At 44.8% G+C, this 20,205-nt stretch overlaps 1 protein-coding gene across 2 annotated transcripts in view; it reads right to left on the bottom strand.

Annotated features, from left to right (window-relative positions):
- Positions 1–20,205, bottom strand: part of SHROOM4 (shroom family member 4) — a 234,731-nt gene that overhangs the window by 30,790 nt on the left and 183,736 nt on the right. For both annotated transcript variants that reach the window (XR_002728284.1, XM_023198675.1), the window contains exons 3-5: positions 14,111–14,245; positions 9,090–11,580; positions 3,507–3,568 (exon numbers count right to left, since the gene is read on the bottom strand). Coding sequence is in view for 1 of the 2 variants with exons in the window: in XM_023198675.1 (XP_023054443.1) it covers positions 3,507–3,568; positions 9,090–11,580; positions 14,111–14,245 (2,688 nt within the window). In the remaining variant the exon portion in view is untranslated. The remainder of the gene's footprint in view (positions 1–3,506; positions 3,569–9,089; positions 11,581–14,110; positions 14,246–20,205) is intronic.

The raw sequence follows: 20,205 nt of genomic DNA, 5'->3' as shown, positions 1-20,205 counted from the left end.
GAAATGCTCTAAAACTAGATTGTGGTGATGATTATACATCACTGTAAATTTAGTAAAAATCATTGAATTGTACACTTAAAACAGGTAAATTTGTGATGTGTAAAGCTGCTTGCATTTCTTCTCTTAATGCTTCCCCCTTACAGACCACCATGCCATCTATTTTCTATGCCCATAGCCTTACTGAATTTGCTTTCTTGAAGGTCACTTGTAATTCCAAACTGTTAAGGACATTAACAGTCATCTGCTTATCTTCTACACTGGCAGATTTCTCCTTCTACTACTTTAGCTGTTTGACTCTTCAGTTTCCTTTGTTGATTCTTCTTCCTCATCCTGTCCCCTGGCTGGGTGCTTGACAAGCCTTGAAAGCCTCAACTTGTATCTTCCACTAACTTCAAATACAACATATCCCAGTTCAAACTTAGCAGCATCTTCACCAAACCAGCTCCTCTTCTCAACTGCCCCATATATGCCAATAAGTTTCTCCAAGTCACTGGGGCTCAGAGTTATTTTTTATCTTTTTTTTTTTTTTTTTTTTTTTTTGAGACTGGGTCTTGCTCTGTCACCCAGGATGCAATGCAGTCGTGTGATCACAGCTCACTACCGCCTCGAACTCCTGGGCTCAAGTGATCCTCCCACCTCAGCCTCCTGAGCAGTAGGACTACAGGTGTGCACTATCATGCTTGGCTAAGATATATTTCCTTTTTTCTCCTCAAGTTCTAGTCACCAAGTTTTCTCTACTTTGCCCTCAAAAGGTGTCACATATTTGTGAGCAAATAATCTGAACAGATACAGATATTAATATATTAATTAGACACACAAAATATTCAAACTAGAATGATCAAAGTAAGCAAATTAAAACTATAATAGGTCCCATTAAACTGTATGGCATTAGAAAAAGAAAATTTTCAATGGTGACATAATTTTGGAAAACTGGTATTCTCATATATTGCTAATGGCATGTGAAACATCTCGTGGGGAAAACAGATTGGCAAAATCTATGAAGAACCATAAGAATGTTCATATTCTTTGCACTAGTAATCCCAACTCCACATAATTGTTTTTAATGAGATAATTCAAAATGAGAAAAAAAGCTATAGTGACTCAAAATGTTTCTGCTGCATTACTTTATAATAGCAAGAAACTGGAAACAACCTATGTACTCAACAATTTGGGAATGATGAAGCAAATTAGAGCACATTAAGCTGGTGAAATATTATACAGCCACTAAAAATTATGACTTGAGGAAACCTGCATAGCAACATGAAAAATTGTTTACCAAGTAATGCTTAGAGAGGAAAAAGAAGCAGGGCACACAAAATTACATCTACATGGTTATTATAATCATGCTTAGAAAAATCTCTATACCTACAGATAAAGCTGACAGGGAAATGAAAATAACCAGGGTGCTAAGGTGGTAACAGTAAGGTTATTTTTTCTTCTATTATTAATTTCCTGTAATATTGTTTTCACAATAAACAAACTCCCCTCCCCCAAATATCACACATATTTATCTATTCCTTCTGCTCCATTTCTATCGCACCTCTACCTCCCCAATCCAGGGCCACATTCTGTCATGCCCAGATCACCTTCCCTAATTGGTCTCTCTTCAACCCACTTAGGCTGCAAACACTGCAAAGTTGCCTAAAGGGCCACATTTATCATGTCACTTACCTGATAGTAACCTTTCATTGCTCCCATGTTTATGATCCTACCTAGGTTTACCTAGGCTGGTCTACCTAGGCTGGTCAAGGCCTGCCCAGGCTGGTCCAGTGCTTCACTACTCACCTTTCTTCTCTGCTGCTGCTGTTCTTCTTCCTCCTCATTACAGATAACATTTCCTGAGAGTTTATGGTGTCAGGTTTTGCTCTAAATGCTTTACATATATATTAATTCATTTAGTCCTCATAACAACAAACATTTGAGATAGATACTCTTATCCCATTTTATAAATAAGGGGGGAAGGGAAAGAGAGAGAGGGAGAGAGGCAGGCAGGTAGGCACTTGCCAAGGCCACATGGTTAGTGAACAGAAGAACCTGGCTTTGAACCCAGGCAGAAGTGACTCCAAGGCCAGAACTTAACTGGTGGGGATTATTCCTCCAACACACCCTGCTTAGTTTCCTCTATGGGCCTTTCCTCCTGCAGCTACCAACCTTTAGCTGTTTTTACCCTCCAATGAACTTAAATAGTGTACAATAATAGTTACCACGTACTGCCCCTTACCAGGTGCCAGGTGCTTCTTAAGCCCTGTATTTGACAGGGTTTCATCTTCTGTCAACTTGTGTGAGAAAGAAAAAGCTGGGCTTAATTCATAGCTTATCCCTTTACTAGCTGTGAGACCTTGAGTAGATTCCTTAGGCTCTCTGACTGTGATCCTTTATCTGAGTTGGCAATTCTCAAACTGGATCCCAGGACCAGCTGCATCAGCATCACCCAGATGCTCTTAGAACCTATTAGAGTTACAGGTTTTGAGCTCCACTCCCCCCTTACTGAATCACTCTCAGGGCGCAGGGTGGGTCCAACTGTTTATCTGTGTTTCAATTGCACACTCAAGTTTGAGACCCACCGCCCCAGTTATAATCATACCTACCTGACAGAGTTGTTGGGAAGATAAAGCATAACATAGTACGTATAACTCGGCTTGCAGCACACAGGTTGTTTGGCAAGTGGTAATTTATTATTACTGCCATTTAGCTTTGTATGGGTCAGTCTTCCCTGCTCAAGCTGTGGGCAGGCACTGTGCTTCCTGTTGCTCTTTTGCTCGTATTTCTCACCTTGCCCAGAAAAAGGCAGGACCTATACTAGGTTTTCAATAAAGTCCTCTTATTTCACTGACTAATCAGTGAAAGAACCATTTCAGAGAAACACTGTAATGTAGTATAGTGTCCCTGAAGCTAGACCACCTGGGTCTAGTCAACTGATTAGCTGTGGGACTTTAGGCAAATGAATGTATCTCTGTGTGTCTCAATTTCTTCTCTCTGTCAAATGGAAAGACTAATTATTACCAACTCCATAAGGTCATAGTGACAAATACATACTTGTAAAATGATTTGAATGGGGTCTAGAATAGAGCACTATGTTCAAGAAACGTTAGCTAGCATTATTACTTTTGTGTCATTTCACCCATTTAATGGTGGAGGAGGTTCCATTTCTTCATTTGGCAAGCAAATGACAAATACCTCTTGAGCAACTTCTCTGTATCAGGCACTGCGCTGGGTACAGAGAATAAAGCTGTGACCAAGGTATGGTGTCCTCTCTCAAGGGTCTCAGTCTAATAGAGGAAACGGGCACATTCCAAAATGTCCTAGCAATCAGTTTGGTCTGTACCCACCTATCTAGGAGTGCAGGGGGCGGGGAGACAGGCTGAATTATATCTATGGCATCAAGCCCTTAGTCTAGATACCAGGCCAGTTTCCTCAAAGGAAACTAAGCAAACCAAAGACCTTAGCAATTTCTATAGAAGCTCCAGAGGCACCAACTCACCCCAACTCCCTGAGCGCTCACTTACCTCCCTGACTGGCTGGTCTTCCTGTTTCCTGTTATTGGATTCCACTTGTCCCCAGGAAATTCCTGTAAAGCAAAATCCTGATAAGTGAGAAAGCTTTGAGCAGCCAGGTATCTAGATTACCTAAAAAATGTGAAGAGGTCAGGAGCCGGTGTCTGGCCTAGCCCTCCCCAGCTTGTTCCTTCTACTCTGCTATGCAGGCTGATAAACGTGTACCTGGAGTGGCTGCCTCTCTGTCGGGAGGCTTGCTAAACTGCTGCAGGTATGCAGAGACTAAGGGAGCACTTAGTGACCTGGACACCGTGGTCTAGAAATGCTGTTTCCCTCTTTCTCCACTCCCCTCCCAAACCACATTAAAAACCAGTTTAGTATGTTTGCTGTTTGCCCTGGCTCTTGCCTGCATGGAGGGATGGAGGTCTTTTTGTTTGTTCTGCTGGGTGAACCTGCTCATTCCTCCTGCCTCTTCCAACATAGAAAGCATCTTCTTGGAAGCCCTGGTACTTGAGGGGGCTTTGAGGGCAGAAGCTCCTGCTGCAGCAACCCTCTTCCCAGGTGAGGCAGAGGGATAGCAGGTATGCCGGCACGCCTCCAACTGCAGTGGCTCCTCCTTCTCTGCCCACATCTGCTGGCAGGGGATGAGGTGGGCCCATCTCTGGGGAATATGAGTGTAGGGTGCCACAGTCCCTACATTACAAGAGTAGACTCTCTACCCTGGGCATTTTTTCCTTAAGGGTCATGTCCAAGCAACTCTTTTTTTTTTCTAGACCAAGCCATATGTGCCATTTGTAAAACTGTCCCTGCCTTCCTGTTTTAGCTCCAAACTGAATGCAAATTAGCCTTTCAGATTCTCTCTGACTTTGTATCCAACACTCCGTACCTAGAGACTCAGAGTTTAGCTCAATGGGAATGCACAGTTTTTCCTAAAATTCACTGATCTTCCAAATTCCCTCTTTCTCCAATGCTATTATTATTAGCCCCATTCAAAATTTTAATACCTTTGCCTCAGAAGGTCTCCCTACTGGAAGTAAGACACCTAGTGAAGCAGAATAAACAGATCCTTGGTGCAGTCATACTGGCTAAGACACTTAATAGTGGTGTTATTTGAGGTTATTCATATTACCTCCCTGAACCTCACCTCAGTTTCCTATCTGGTGACCAGTAGTGATGATAAATAAGATATGCAGACAGAACTCCTAGCACATTGCTTGGCACATAAGAGGCTCTGGATGTTAGTAGCAATGGAAAAGTTGAGGTTTATTTCTTGGTTTATTTCTTCAGCATTTAAAGGACCAGAGCAGTCCCTGCCTATATCTGGCATGTCAGAACACCTCTAACCACCTGTACTTTAGACTCTGCCTCGATGCCCTTGTGAGATGTTCCTGCCTGCAAAGACACCATTACTTGTTCAACCACAGTGGGGGCCAGGATTTCCTGTCCATGCCCTGTCTAGCCCTGTGGACATGCTCAGTAAATAGCAGTGGCCAAACCAAACAAAGTCCTGTACCAACTCCCAACCACGTTCCGAGCTCCACAGTATCACTCTACTTTTTTTTCCTAGGCCACATAAGTTCCTGGTATATTGCTTGCATCCTTTGAACCAAAGAGGCAGTTATCCCCACGGCTTGCTGCAAATGGAGATTGCGATGGGAACTTGCTGCCCCAGTGGAATTGATACTGCTAGAGGGCACCCTGCCACAATAGACAGGGCCTGGGCTTTTCAATCAGCTTATGGAGAGGCAGCGTAGCACAATCAGGAGCTTGGCCCCCGGAGCTTGATAGCATGGATTCAAATTGCACACCTGCCTTCCACTTGCAGCCTCAGGCAAGCCACTCAACTTCTCTTTACCTCAGTTTCCCCAACTATATCATAGTATAATCACGATAATAATATTGCTTGAGAACTCAATGACTTGATAATGTAAAGCACCTAGAATAGTACCTGGTGCCCAGTAGACACTCAGATGCTAGTTACTGTCATGTTATTCAAATTCTGGCTGTGCCACTTGCTAGATGTGTGACCTCTCTGAGCCTTGGCTTTCTCAGCTTACTCAGTTGTAAAGTGGGAGATCCTATTATAACTTATCTCATACAATTGGTAGGTGAAATAATTTGACGATGAATGCAAAACAAGCTGGCATGAAGTATGAAGGATGTGAGTGCATGCTGATTTCAGTCTTCACAGCACTGAACAGGAGCCAGTTAGCTCACCAACCTCATCCAGGGGCATTAGGAGCAGGATCTCAGCCCTACTTCAGATAGCTACCACCACAAGTACCTTAGTCATCAGAGCTAGAGCATCTTAACCCATGCTGCAAGTTTTTCTCATTTCTTGAGGGGGTGGAGTGGGAGTGGAAGTTTCAGATGACAGGGGCAGAAATGGGCATGTGGTGTCTCCTAGGCAGCCATCCACATGTCTGAATGCCTAGTTTCTAAGCAGACCTGCTTAGCTGGTCTAACAAGCATTAGGAACCCAAGGTATCCCTCCCTCAGAGTACAAAAAATAGAGGCATGGTATAGGCACAGCCTCACCTGCATGCATTACTGCTGCCAATTGCTGCAACCTGCAAATCGTACCTCCTTTTCTTATAGAGTTGCTGGTCCTGGGCTGACATCACTGCAGCCGTCATCTCTTCACTTCTCCCACCCCACTCACCCCCAATCTCAGCCCACTTTTTCTACTGTCTATCTGTGAGTCCTTCTTCCAGCAAAAGTCTCTCAAGCTAAGCCAAAATGTCCCTTTAAGAGATGATAACTCACTTATAAGATGATTACAATCTGGCAGTCACTGCTGTGAGTCTTACATGTGTTATATCACTTAATCCCCAGAACCAACTTATGAAGTAGGTGTTGTTACTACCCCCACGCTTTTAGATGGGAAAGCTTAGGCATTGTGAGTTCGGGGGAAGAAATTCAAAACCAGGCATTCTGGTTCCAGCTTTGGTGCCCTTAAAACCATTATTTTATATTTCCTCTCCTCTCTTTTTCAACATTATGAATATATTCAGACATACAAAAATGTTGAAAGAAGTTCACAGTGATCACCCGTATACCCAGCACCTACATTCTACAATTAACATTTTGATATATTTGCCTTATCATATATCTATTTACCCCTCTATCCATCTACCAATCCATCTTAAATTCTTGGTGCATTTTAAAGTAAGTTGAAAACAACTATATCCCCATAAATTTTAAAATGTAAATGAGATGGACAAATTTCTTGAAAGACACAAACTACTAAAGCTTACTCAAGAAGAAATAGATGACCTAAATGTCCCCATATCTAATAAAGAAATTGAATTTGTAGTTAAAAAGCTTTCTACCAAAAAACCTCCAGGCCCAGATGGCTTCAATGATGAATTCAAGCAAACCTTTAAGGAAGACATTTTTATACAAACTCCTCCTGAATAAAAGAGAAGGGAATACATCCCAACTCATTTTTTAAGGCTAGCATTACCTTGATACAAATAAACAAACAAACAAAAAAACAGAAAAAGATGTTATAATAAAACCATAGACTAAAATCCTTGATAAACGTAAAGGCAAAATCCTCAACAAAATATTAGCAAATCTAGTAACATATAAAAGGATAACACATCATGACCAAGTGGGATTTATCCTGGCAATGCTAGGCTTCTATTTATTTTAAAAATCAATCAATGCCATTCACCATATCAGTAGACTAAAAGAGAAAAACTATATGATCATCTCAACAGATACAGAAAAAGCATTTGAAAAAAATACAACATCCACTTCTGAAGAAAACGCTCAGCAAATTAAGAATCAAAGAGATGCTCCTCAATTAAAGGGCACCTACACAAAAATCCTATAGCTAACATCGAACTTTATAGTGAAAGATTAAGAAAAAAGCAACAATGCCCACTCTTACCATTTCCTCCAAACATTGTATTGAAGGTGAGACAGTGCAATAAAGCTCTTCTCTCTTCCAGAAAAGGGCATGTACAGGAGAAAGGAAGATACAAAATTCTTTTTGCAGATGGCATGATTGTGTATGTAGAAAATGTTTTATAATCCACCAAAAAGCTATTAGAACTAATAAGTGAGTTTGGCAAGGTTGCAGGATACAATATCAATATACAAAATTCAATTATATTTCTATACAGTGGTAATCAAGAATTTCAACTTGACATTAAGAAAATAATACTCTTTATAATGTCATCTAAAAACATAAAATCTGAGGGACAAATATCCCTGGTGGTTGAGTGGCTAGGATTTGGCACTTTCAAAAATCTCAGGGTCAAATATAACAAAATATGTATAAGATTTGTATGCTGAAAACATAAAATAAGTTGAATACAGCAGTATACTTCAAAAACACTTCAGCATACATATTAAATAAAGTTTGATATTTGTTTACAACATTTTTAGGCAAAATTTACTTCCAGTGAAATGCACAAATACTAAGTGCATTGGCTGCCTAGGAGCCTTGCTATACATTTGTTGAGTTCTGACAGGTACATATGTTTAACTCAAACTCTTACCAAGATACAGAACATTGTCACCACTCCACAAGTTCCCTCATGCCCTTTTCCAATCAATCTTTGCACCACCTTCCATTGGCAAGCAGTGTTTGGATTTTTTTCCCCCCATAGAATAGCTGTTTTAGAATTTCATGTAAAAGGAATTGTAGAGTTCATAGTCTTTTGTGTAAGGCTCTTTTCACTCTTGAAGTTCCTTTTAACCAAGGATATATACTGAGCAAATTCAGATACTAAGTCATTTCAAAAGTGTGTATGCAACAGCTGAACACAGGAATTAACTTCTGGTTTGAATGCACCGGCCAAAAGATGGCATCAGGGATGCCATGGGGAAGTAATTTGGCAGTGAGTGGGCAAGGACCTAGGGAGTCCTCCCAGAAGTAGCCTGGGGCATGGTGGTGGCTTGTGTTATGGTGATGGGTCATAACCGGGATATCAGAGCAGCCAGTTTAGACCTGGGTCTCCAACAGAGACAGGATGGAGAAAGGGGAAAGGATTTGTCTTTTTAAAAATCCAACTAGTCAGATCTCTGAAAGCAAAGCCTGGGGCTATTTGCAAATTTTGCATCTCTAAATACTTCTGAAGCAGAAAATGGGAGGCAATAAGTGATATTTGTATCATGCACTGGGCCTAGAACTCCATAAACACAATCTCATTTGACTCTCACAACTGATCCATGAGGTAGCCATGGTACTCCTCCATTTTAGAGATGAGGTAGTGAGATTCTTCTTAATACTGGCTATTTTATGAGGGAAAATTATTTTTTCCCTTTAGAATCACATACTTCAAATTTGTGTGGTTGAATGACTTGCTTTGGGTCACTCAGATATCAATTTTATAGTCAGGATATAAATCTCGGTTGTGTCCATTTTATGAAGCAAAAGTTACTTTTATCTAACTCTAAAGATGAGACAACTGCAATTTTGGTGGCTGAGTATCTTGTTCATGGTTATTAAGCTAACAACTACTGGAGCCAGTGCTGTACAGTTTCAAGGAATTATAATTGTTATATTTTAAAATGATTTATCTAGCTTTCTCCTCTCAAAGAGAATAATGAAAGTTACCCACCCAAGAACCAAGTCCTCACCTGCACTGTCGGCGTCCTGGGTTTCCAAGTGTTGCCAGGTGCCAAGCTGCTGTCCTCGAGGGTACTGTGCTGAGGATTATGATAGCAAACTGAACACCGAATGCATTGGTGGTGGTGGCACCGGCAGTTGTAGCAATTTGGCATCATATTTCTCTTTAGCAAGGCAGGGCAGATTTCCCCAGAACAATAAATGCAAGGATCATGGACTAGAGCTCCCTGAACACTGCAGGAGTAAGAGCAGGTCCTGTGGTAATCAAAATCACCACAGTGTAGTGGCTTACAACACATGGAATTTTCTAGACCTCTGCTTGCAAAACATTCTGAGTAAGTGGGAGTTTCTGACTGAAGGGGTGACATGGAATGATATGATTGGTCTGTGGCATGATATGGTTGGTCTGCGGAATGATATGATTGGTCCACGGGATGGCGCCTCAATTCCCTATAGCTGGAGCTCACTGGCTGGAAGTTTTGGTCTATAGGTTTTGGTCTCTGGGTAAAAGTCTTGTTGCTATGAGTGGTTAAACCTGGCAAATGAGATGTAGATAAGGATTTACTACTCTCTTCAAAGAACTTTCTTCTGTCTGCGAAAGGCAAGAGGATGGCATCCTCCCCAGCTTGAGCAGTAGAAGCCTTCAATTCCTTGTTGTCACCTGGGTGGGAAGGGCCTTCCATGGCTACTGCCACAAGTGGCTGTGAATTATGCTCTCGAGACCATCTCCAATGACCTCCATGGACTCCACAGTGAGCATGTGCTTTCTCAGGGTCTGAGGAGGATGGGTCGGGTGCTTTCCACCAGGTGTTCAGGCCCAAAGAGGACTGACCAAGCCTCTGGCCAGGGCTTATTCGTCCCTCTAAGCCTGTCCTAGATTCATGGCTGTCAGGGGCTTGGCTGAGGCACTCAGAAGACCTAGCTCTGAGCATCATGCTTTTGTTGAAGAGCTTGTCTCTGGGGCTAGGAGGTTTTTTACATGAAGATAGAAGAGATGTGTTAGAGGCAGTGAGTGGAGGACTTTCTGGGGGCTCCTGGGTCTCTTCCACTGGCTCCTTAGTGTCACACAGCTGTGACAAGGGACCCTTGCTTTTCTGGAGCTGGGCCTTCCTCCTCTGAATTTCATTACGCAGATTGGTAGCAAAACGCTCACTCTTCCGCCGGTTTTGGATTGAGCGGCCCCGGGTCCCTCCACTTCGCCTACCACCCATCCGGCTGCACTCCTTGTGCTCACTGTCCCCTTCTTCACCTGCCTCTGTGCCACCAGCTACTTTAGTGGTTGAAGAACAGTCCCTGGCTTTTTGAACAAGGGAGCCAGAGGCAGAGGGTTGCTGGTTGGCCAATTCACTGCCTGCTCTGCTTGTTCTGTTTGGGTCCAGTAAACCTTTTTCTGAGGGGTGTCCATCAGCCTCTCCATGTGGGGGACTGCTTTGGCTCTGGTGTCCCAAAACCAAAGACCTGTCATCCATTTGTCGGGTCTTTCTTTCTTTGCTGGACTGGTCATGGGTTCCTCCTGCAGGGGGACATGGACTTTTCTTCCCTTTGTGGCTGCTGTGCAAAGGGGACAGAGTCCACTGGTGCCCATCCTGTCCGGGTGGGAGCTCCATCCCTTTGCTGCCCCTGGTATCAAGGTGCACGTGCTGCAGGTGGGATGCCAGCAGCTGTTCAGGGGCACTATGGCGATGCCCTGTGGGTCCTATGAGATGTGGAGGTCTGCCAAAAGAAGCCTTAGCTAGCTCTGCGGAAGCCTCGTTGAGTGGGTTGGAATCCGTGCTGGAAGCTTTGTCACAGGCTTTTGGGGATCCAACAGCTTTGGTTGAGGCCTGCATCAGTAGATGCTCAGAGCTCTGTTGGCCGGATTCAGGAGACTGACTGAACTCACAGTTCTGATGGCCCTCACTTGTCACTTGGTCATGCCCACTGAGGCAACAGAACCTATTAGGGTTCCTTGCGGGTAGCACAGTCTCTAAGCTCAGTTTCTCCTTCTGTGGCAAGGGGACCACAGGCTCAGATGCCCTGCGCTGCTCTCCATTGAGAAGTTGGGCTCTGGAGGCCTGAAGGCTGTCCCGCCTCACTGGAGGTTGTGGTGGGCCCCTGACCGCCTTGGCAGGCCCTGACTGGTGTCCCTCCTGTGGACGGGATGACATCTGAGAGCTGGGGGTCAGGTGGCCCCCATTGGTGCGCCGACTACCTCCTGAGGTCTCAGCCACATTAGGCCGGCCACTGGGGGCCTTAGTTGGCCCTGGGCCTTGCATGATGCAGTCTGTAGAGGCTGCCTCCTCTGGCTTGAGGGAAAGGGCACAGTCAGAAGCATTTGAGCTGGCCGAGAAGGAGCTGTAGGCAGAGTCACGCTGGTTAGGGTACATGTTCTGGTCAATAGGCAACAGATGGCTCTCATAGGTGGCTTGGCCTGGTTGCTCCAGGCTCTCCATGCTGCCAATGGAGCTGCTTTTCTCGGTGCTGCAATGCCGGGAGAGTGGACACCACTGCACACACACGTCACTGTAAGACACAGGGTATACTGGTTAGTTAGCGAAGTCACCAGATCACTTCCCCTTCATGGCCAGCCCTATCATAGGAGAGGGCAGGCCAGCCCAGAGGTACCCATGCCACAGATGAAAGAAGGGTAGGCCAAAAAAAGGGAAGAAAGGGAAACAGGGAAGAAGATGGACATTGGGGTGCCTCAGGGGCTTAGTAAAATGGGACACAAGATGATATATGGAAAAAAGATGGGCAAACACCCCAAAGACTAAAAATGGGAGAACTCTACGGGGGTTATCCTCTATTTCCCTGACATTAGCAAGTCTGAAATTGCTTCTAGGCTGTCCCTGTCCCTAGGGAGTCAGCATGTGGCTCCCTGCCAAAAGAGACAATCACAGAATATCAGCATTCGAGAGGGGCCCTAAAGGGCTGATTTAATTGTAGCCAGAACATTTTGTAAATAAATCAACAATTCTCAAACTTGAGCATGTGCATCAGAATCACATGGAGGGCTTGTTAAAACACGGGTCACTTGTCCTCATCCTAGAGCTTTAGGTCTCGGTGAATCCTGAGAATTTGTACTTCCAACAACTTCCCAGGTGCTGCTGGTGCCACTTGCTCATCCAGCAATCACACTTTTGAGAACCACTGGTGTAAAGCAAGCCCAGCAAAGGGAAATGATTTTGAGGTGGTGATTTACTCAAGAACACCCAGCTCTAACTACTGGCACAGACAGGGCTGTAATTCAGGTGTTCCCCTATTCTTTTCTTGATAATAGCAATCCTGACTATTTACTGAGGACCTACAATGTGCCGGACACTTTACAAGGTTTCATTTCAAGCTGAAGAGGACAGATCTTTTTTTTTTTTTTTTTCTTTTCCAACCTTTATTTTAGATTCCGGGGGTACATGTACAGGCTTGTTACAAAGGTATATCACATGATGCTGAGGTGTGGCGTACAATTGAACTCATCACCTGGGAAGTGAGCAGAGTATCCAATAGGTAGTTTTTCCGACCCTTGTCCCACTTCCTTTCTCCCAGCTTTTGTATTCCCCAGTGTCTATTGTTCCCATCTTTATGGGACAGATTATTATCTACACTTTACAATGGAAGAAACTTAAGCTTAGAGAGGTAAAGTAAACTGACAAACACTAAGCTGCTAAAGAAGCACAGCTGGAATTTGAATCAGGCCTGAGTCCAGTGTCTTAGCACTACTGCCATATGGCCTTTTAAATAGGAATAATAGTAATAGCTATATCAGAGGGTTGATGTGTAGATGAAAGCAGATAGTAAATGTAAAGTCCTTACCACAGCCCAGGTACCTACCAAGGGTTCAATACATAGCAGCTGCTACTCTCTTGATTATTAGCTTTTGTCATCAGGATCCTCTCTAATACTAGTATTGATAGTATAGGGACCTCTGCCCACCCACGCCTCCCCTAACTCCCACAGCAAAGCCTAACCTGGAAGACCAAGGGAAGGGCTAGGATCAGATGCAATCTTCAATTTTAAGTACCATTTCCCACACACAAAGCCAAACTAAGCCAAGTCATGCCAGTAACTCCCTTTGACTAGAACCCCAGAGGTTGCAGGCTGCTCTCAGAAAGGCCATAGTCTAGAAAGCCAGAGTTGAACTGTGGCAGCAGCCCATGAGACCCTCAGGTCAGCTTCTGCTCATTCTTGCTCCCTGCCTTGCCCCTTAGCCAGTCGGCTCACTTGTTCTCTGGGCAAGGAATCCATCAATTTCTTGTTGGCAAGGGAACCTGCTACCCACTCCACCACTATTCTTGCTGAAAGAAACAAAAACAAAAACAAATCCTCACTCAAACAGGAGCCAAGCTCAAGAATGTCAAAGTGTGTTTCTGCATATTCTTCCACAACAAAACTGCCTCTGCCCTGAGCCCTTGGTTTCCAAATAAAGTCACCAAATCGGGGTAAACTCAACCCTTAGTTTCTCTGAACCTCCAACAGAAATCTCTTCTTGGAGGGAAGCTCTTGTGGAAGGGAAAAGGCAGTGAAGGGCAGCACCTTTGCTGGCTCTCAGCCTAAAGAAAACGTTGTCTGCCTCTTGGGCAACTGTTTCAACAATGGTTATTCGGGGAGGTCCCTATTTTGAAGACTTTGGCTATGTGACAGAGGTAATAAAGACCAGATAAGGGCACCAGTGAGTCGCCATTGATAGAGAAGCAGGCCAGAACTGAGCCCTGGGGTCCTCCTACATTAAGAGACAGGAGAATGAAAGGAATTAGGAAAAGAGATACGGAGAAAGAACAGCTAGTGATTAGGATGAAAAGCAGGACAGTGTGGTGTCTTGTAAGCCCAATGAGGTATTTCAAGGAAACGTTGTCCAGAAGGAAAGGGACTAGCCCGAAATCACAGCGAGTTAGCAAGAGACTGGGACCTGAACTCAGGTACTCTGGATTCGACTCGCACTTGTTTTTCCGTTATAGTACTTGAGGCTCTAACATCCAACAGGGACTACAGCAGAGGAGGAGTAGTGTCCAAGTTGTCTACCCTCCAGCCTGTCTTGAGGGGAGGGCTCTAGACTCACCTTGTGTTGCAGCCAGAATGCCAGGACAAGCTGAAGGCTTCGGAAGGGAAATGCATGGTGGTGGCTGCTTCAGGGCATCCCTCCAGCAGCTTGGCCACATGCCATGAGTGCGGCCTACTGACAGGGGCGTTCCTCCTACAGCAAGAAAGGGACAGGAAGTGGGCTTAAGGAACCAGAGCTGAAATCACTTCCCAGGCAGCTTCCGCCCCACCCCCTCTTTTCCTTCAGTAAAGTAGAACATCTTGCAAGGAACTGGTGTGGGGATCTTAGTGGCCCTCCTGAGCTCCTACTTCTCAAATCTTCTTCATTCTGGAGATGTGGAATGTCAGCTTAATAGGGCTGCTTTGTTCACAAGAGTATCCTGAGCATGTATCACAGTGCTGGACACATAGTAGGTGTTCAATAAATATTTGTGGAATAAATGAGTGCTGCTGCACATCCTCACTTCTCTTTGAGAAAGAAAATCAATCTGGTCAATCTTCCCATTTTTTCTCTGAGAAAGGAATGGGCAAGTGATTGAAAAGTTTGAACAGGTCAAAACTGGGTTGTCAATTCTCCAATTTTTACCCATTCATTGACTAAGCATTTGTTGTATGTTTACTGTGTGTCCTCTATAGGTAACTCTGGGATTACAGAGATGAATCCAATACAGTCTTTGCCCTCAAGAGGTTACAGATTAATGGGAGAGACAGAGCTGGCTCAAACAAAGCATGGGATAGGTATTGATAGAGTGAAAGATACGATGGGTACAGAGGTGAGACACTTGAGTTGGTAGGCAAAGTGGTGGCAGGAAGCCCCAACTCCTGTGAGGGAAGATAGAACAAAGTGGCGAATGGCACCATGTTAGGCTGACAGAGGAGACTGACTGCTCAGCAGGTCAGGAGTATATAAAGGGAAATAGGTCTAACGCCACGGCCCTGAATGCAGCCACAACTTTTGCACTGACTGCCACATACAGGACCCATCCCTGTCCCCTGGCATACTTTGCATGAGCAGTTGCCACCCTTGCAAGTGGGGAAGAGTACTGTGGTGGAGTACATGTGGGGCATGGATAATGCCAGGAGATAAAAAGGTGATTGATGGGAGGGAGAATGACAGAAGGAGGTAGAGTAGAGAGAGAATGGAGAGAGATGGTGGAAGGGCCAGGCAAATGATAGAGATAAGAGGGAAAGATGACAGAGGGGAAAATAAATGACAGAAAAAGAGAAAACTCTGAGAAAGATTGTAAAGAAATACATCGTAGAGAGAAATGGATGACAGAGAAAGAGATGAATGGCAGAGTAAAAGAAACATGATAAATAAGTAGATGATACAGAAGTAAATAGATAAATTAATTTTTCATCAATTTATTCATATTTACTGTGCCAGGGTCCAGACTAGGCACTGGTAGTATAGGGTTGAATAGGATAAGGGCCCCTGCCTTCAACAAGCTTGCTATATTGTGAGATAAAGCAGCTCTCTATCTCCCAGGAGCATTCATGGTCACACTCAAGCTGGAAGATTCCATCCTAGCTGGAAATGCCCTTCACCCCAGCAGAAGCACAGAAGATCTCAGTAGTACAAGGCTCTAGAGGGCTAAGGCCTAAAAGGATAGTCCTCAGAAGAATGGCCTTGCTGGGGAAAACAAGGATTGAGTGGTAATAGGCCAGACATAGACCAGGAAGTATAGGAGGAAGGACAGGGGAAGCTGTTTGTCAAAGGCCAGGAAGCAGAGCCACAGGTCAGCAACAGTGGCTAAGACTTAAGCAGAGGAAAGCCAGGTGAAGCCCCTAGCTTTGTAATCATATTGCTCTACTATTGATTTCAGAGTGCCCAGAGGGGAGGCTGAAGGCACAAGGAGACCTTGGGGGCTATGCTTGCTCTGGAGTCCCACACACAAAGCCACACTGCCAGGAAATCTCTCCAGCTGCTCCTACCAGGTAGTTATCTGGTCAACAACTATTTATCAAGCATCTACCAGTAGTAGTACTATGTACCATGGGTATCCACTATGTCCTACGTTTTTAGACACTGAGGATATAGTGGAAAACAGGGTATCTTTCATATTTCAAGCCTTTTTCCATATTTAGGATTCTTGAGTTCTGAGTTTAAAGTGCGGGCAGTCAGCCTTGGTGCCACCTTCTCCCTAACCATCCAATCCCACACTGAGTTCCATTGAGTCTTTTGTTATGATGTTTCTCTGGCCCTGGTTTGCTCTCTCTCTCTCTCTCTCTCTCTCTCTCCCTACTCCCCCTCCCTGCCCCCCGCGTCCATTTTCACTGTGGCCATTAGACAGAACCACAGCTCTTCTCCCAGAACCCACCACCAGCAGCTCCTGTTCTAGTCCAGGCCCTTTATGCCCCAAATACTGCAGGAGTCTGCCAGCCTATCTCCCTTGTTCTACCTCCAGTCACCACTTTTAGGTCATATCACGTTAAACGCCAACTGAATTGGAGTACTTTCCTATTCAAGAATCTTCACTGGCTCCCTATTTCTTACTCTGTCCCACATCAAACGTAAACTAGATCAGAGTTTCAAAGTCTTCAATAAGGTACCTTTACCCATCAGTTCAATCTCTCATGTCTCTGCTCCAATCACACTCTGCAACCAGCTCTGTCCCTTTCTGATTCTGTGCCTTTGCTGTTGATATTCCTGTCGATCTAACGCAGGCTCTGGGGCCAGACCACCTTTGTTTGAATCCCAGCTCTGCCACTCATTAGCTCTGTTGCTTTAGATGGTGACTTCACTTCTCAGAGCCCTAGTTTTCATGGTAGTAAAATGGGGACAATAGTACCAAATGGGGTCGTTGAAAGATCAAATGAGACAATGCAAGTGCTGTGAATCAGGCCTGGCAAGGCCTCAACCAATCATAGTTATGACTATGACTGTTCCCTCTGCCTGGAATGCCCCCTTTCCTTTTGTTAATCTAAATCCTACCTGTTCTTCAAGGTACTGCTCAAGTACCATCTCCTCCAGGAAGCTTGCTCTGGGTAATCTAGCCCTCACATTGGGTCCATAATCATATGATAGCTGATATTGCCCATCATCATTTCATGCGTGTCAGTCTCATCTCACTAACTATGCCAAGCCAGTAGGCAATGGGTGAAAAATGAGTGAGACAGATGTAGGTTCAAATCCCCTCTGTCACTTTAGATGTGTGCATCTGTAAGTCGCTTAACCCATCTGAACTTTAGTTTTCTTATCTGAGAAAGGAAACAATTCCTATCTGGCTAGGTGACTGTGGGGATTAGAGATAGTATTCTCAAAGCATCTGGGACACAGCCTGATGCACAGCAAGTGGTCAGTAAATAGCAGCTACTATAATAACGGTTATTAGCTCAGACTTGTACTTTTTGATGGCTCAAGAGTACCCACACCTAGGGTACCATCCACTTGCCACACTGTGAAACATACCTTACAAAGACTCTTACTCTCTTTTTTTTTTTTTTTTTTTTTTGACGAGTCTCATTCTTGTCGCCAAGCCTGGAGTGCAATGCCATCATCTCGGCTGACTGCAACCTCCATCTCCCTGGTTCAAGCAATTCTCCTGCCTCAGCCTCCTGAGTAGCTAGGATTACAGGCATGTGCCACCATGCCCGGCTAATTTTGTATTTTTAGTAGAGACGGGGTTTCACCAGGTTGGCCAGGTTTGTCTCGAACCCCTGACCTCACGTGATCCACCCACTTCAGCCTCCCAAAGTGCTGGGATTACAGGCATGAGCCGCCATGCCTGGTTGACCCCTTACTCTTTCTAGGGTTTCTCCAGGAGTAGGAAACAATCCCAAAGTAGACAGAAGCGGGAAGTGGGGGCTTTTGGGACACAGAGAAAACTAAAAGCTAGAAGAAGAAAAATCCAAACAGAGGGAGCTGGAGCCAGACCTACAGCCTTCTAACCTTAGTTTGGGACAGGAGAATAAACTGTCTATATGGTCTACTATTTGGCCTATTATTAGTCCTGAATAGCCCTAGACTTGAAGTCAGTGCACACTTGCATTCAAATTGCAGTTGTGTTGCCATGGGCAAGTCACTTCTGTGAGTTGAAGATTTTTTATCTGCAAAATGGGGAAGATCACCATCTGTTTTTCATGAGTTATGTTTTGGATTAAATGCAGTCCGATGTGTGAAATCAATCAGCATAGTGCCTGACATACTGTATAAACTTAAAGAAAACACACAGCAAAGACCACTTACTGAACACTTAAGATGTGCCAGGCACTAAGCACTTCACATACATTAACTGATTTAATCATCTCTCTAACCTTATGTGAAACAGTTATTATTATTGTTATTATTATTAAGATAGGGCCTCTCTGGCTCTGTTGCCCAGGGTGGAATGCAATGGCACAATCATAGCTCACTGCAACCTCAAACTCCTGGGCATAAGTTATCCTTCTGTCTCAGCCTCCTGAGTAGCTAGGACTACAGGTTACAGGTACATGTTGCTGTGTCCGGCTAATTTTTTTTGTATTTTTTGTAGAGATGGGGTTTTCACCATGTTGGCCAGGCTGGTCTTGAACTCCTGGACTCAAGCAGTCTTCCTGCCTGAGCCTCCCAAAGTGCTGGGATTACAGGCATGAGCCACCATGTCCAGCGGGTAAAAGTTATTATTATCCCCACTTTACAAATGGAGAACAAGAGACACATAAAGCTTAAGTAATTTGCCAAGAGCACATAGCTAATAACCAGCAGAATTGGGAATGAAACTCAGGTCCTCCAGTTTTTTCCTAGGAGACCACACGACCCCTCCTCTCCAAGGAAGAGTCTGTCTGAAAAAGCCTGTATTCCTGAGGTTTCCCATAGCAATTCCCTCAAGAAGCACTCAGAAAAGGGAGGTCTCATTAGTCCTAGAGCTGAAACCATTTCTTCCATAGGCAGTGGAGAGGGAGAGGAGGAGAAACAAACAGAAAAGTAAGAAAATGCCTATGACCAATCATGCAACTGTAGGCCAAGATGTGAAGGCAATGACCCCAGTGCTTGCCCTTTCTCCTAAGGCTGGCTCAGGCACTATCAATAAGCACACACCTTATCCCATCCTTCATTACTCCAAAATGCTTTTCTTAGGAAGAAAAAGAAAGAAATATTGAAGGAAGAAAGCAAGAGGGGGAAGAGTGGCAGCAGCCATGGCTACTGGCTGTACCTACCATGGAAGTTGCCCAGGGTGGAGAGATGGCTTGGGAGAGAGCGGGGTATCCGGCTAGCTCAGACTCTCGTTGACAAACCCTCCAGCCAGCGTCCTCCCTTAGCTGGGACCCATCTGCCCTCCAGTTAAGACCTTCTGGGGCGAGGGACCCTCAGCCCAAGATGCTGAGTGTGATCCAAGGGGCTCAGGCACAGTCAGGTTCCAGTTCTAAGAACAGGACGGAGTAGTACTGAAGGCAAGGTATGACCATCAGCCTGGGTGGACCTAGATATGGCCACAGCCTTAGGGAACGAAAGCCAGTGTCAAGAGCTGGATAGGAGTGAAGACACTGCTCTAGGAACCAGCCACCCTGGTGGCAAAGGGAAGGATGAAAGGCACTTCCAGCAGCATAAACAGCCCCCCTGCTCCCTACTCCAACCTCCTCTGGGCCCTGGCCCACCCCCTTGGCAGCTCAGAGGCCAATAAGGAAGCTGGGCCCCCAGCCACTGCTAGAACTCAGGAAAGGAGCAAGGAAATGATGTTTGGGAAAGATAAAGCGGGTGTCTAAAAAGAATTTTTAAAAATACACGTAAGTGAGAGAGAAAAATACCCCAGACACATACACTTAAAAGAATTCCTGTGCTTCCTGGACTGAGTTGACCCCACCCAGCCATCTCTGCAGGTCCTCTGGGCCCCAGAAAAGTACAGATAAGCCAGGACCAGCAGCCTCCAGGTCCAGAGGAGTAGCACTCCAGCTGATTTTATATAGCTGGGGGCAAGTGACTGAGAGATTTTCCAAGGTGAAGGTCCTGGTGAGATACGAAGGCTCACAAACATTTTGGGATGTATTTACAGGGGTCTGCACTTCCTATGGGGACTTGAGCAGATCCAAAGAAAACCCAATTTCACACCAGAGACTTCAACTCTAGAAAAGGTGCCAATGCTGGAAATGTGGTGTTTGGGGTTAGTATCTCTGGATCTGCCATGAATTCACTCT

The sequence above is a fragment of the Piliocolobus tephrosceles genome, chromosome 12 (genome assembly GCF_002776525.5).
Source record: "Piliocolobus tephrosceles isolate RC106 chromosome 12, ASM277652v3, whole genome shotgun sequence".
Classification (NCBI taxonomy): Eukaryota; Metazoa; Chordata; class Mammalia; order Primates; family Cercopithecidae; genus Piliocolobus; species Piliocolobus tephrosceles.
The sequence above is the reverse complement of the archived record's forward strand: the minus strand, read 5'-3'. Positions and strand labels throughout refer to the sequence as shown.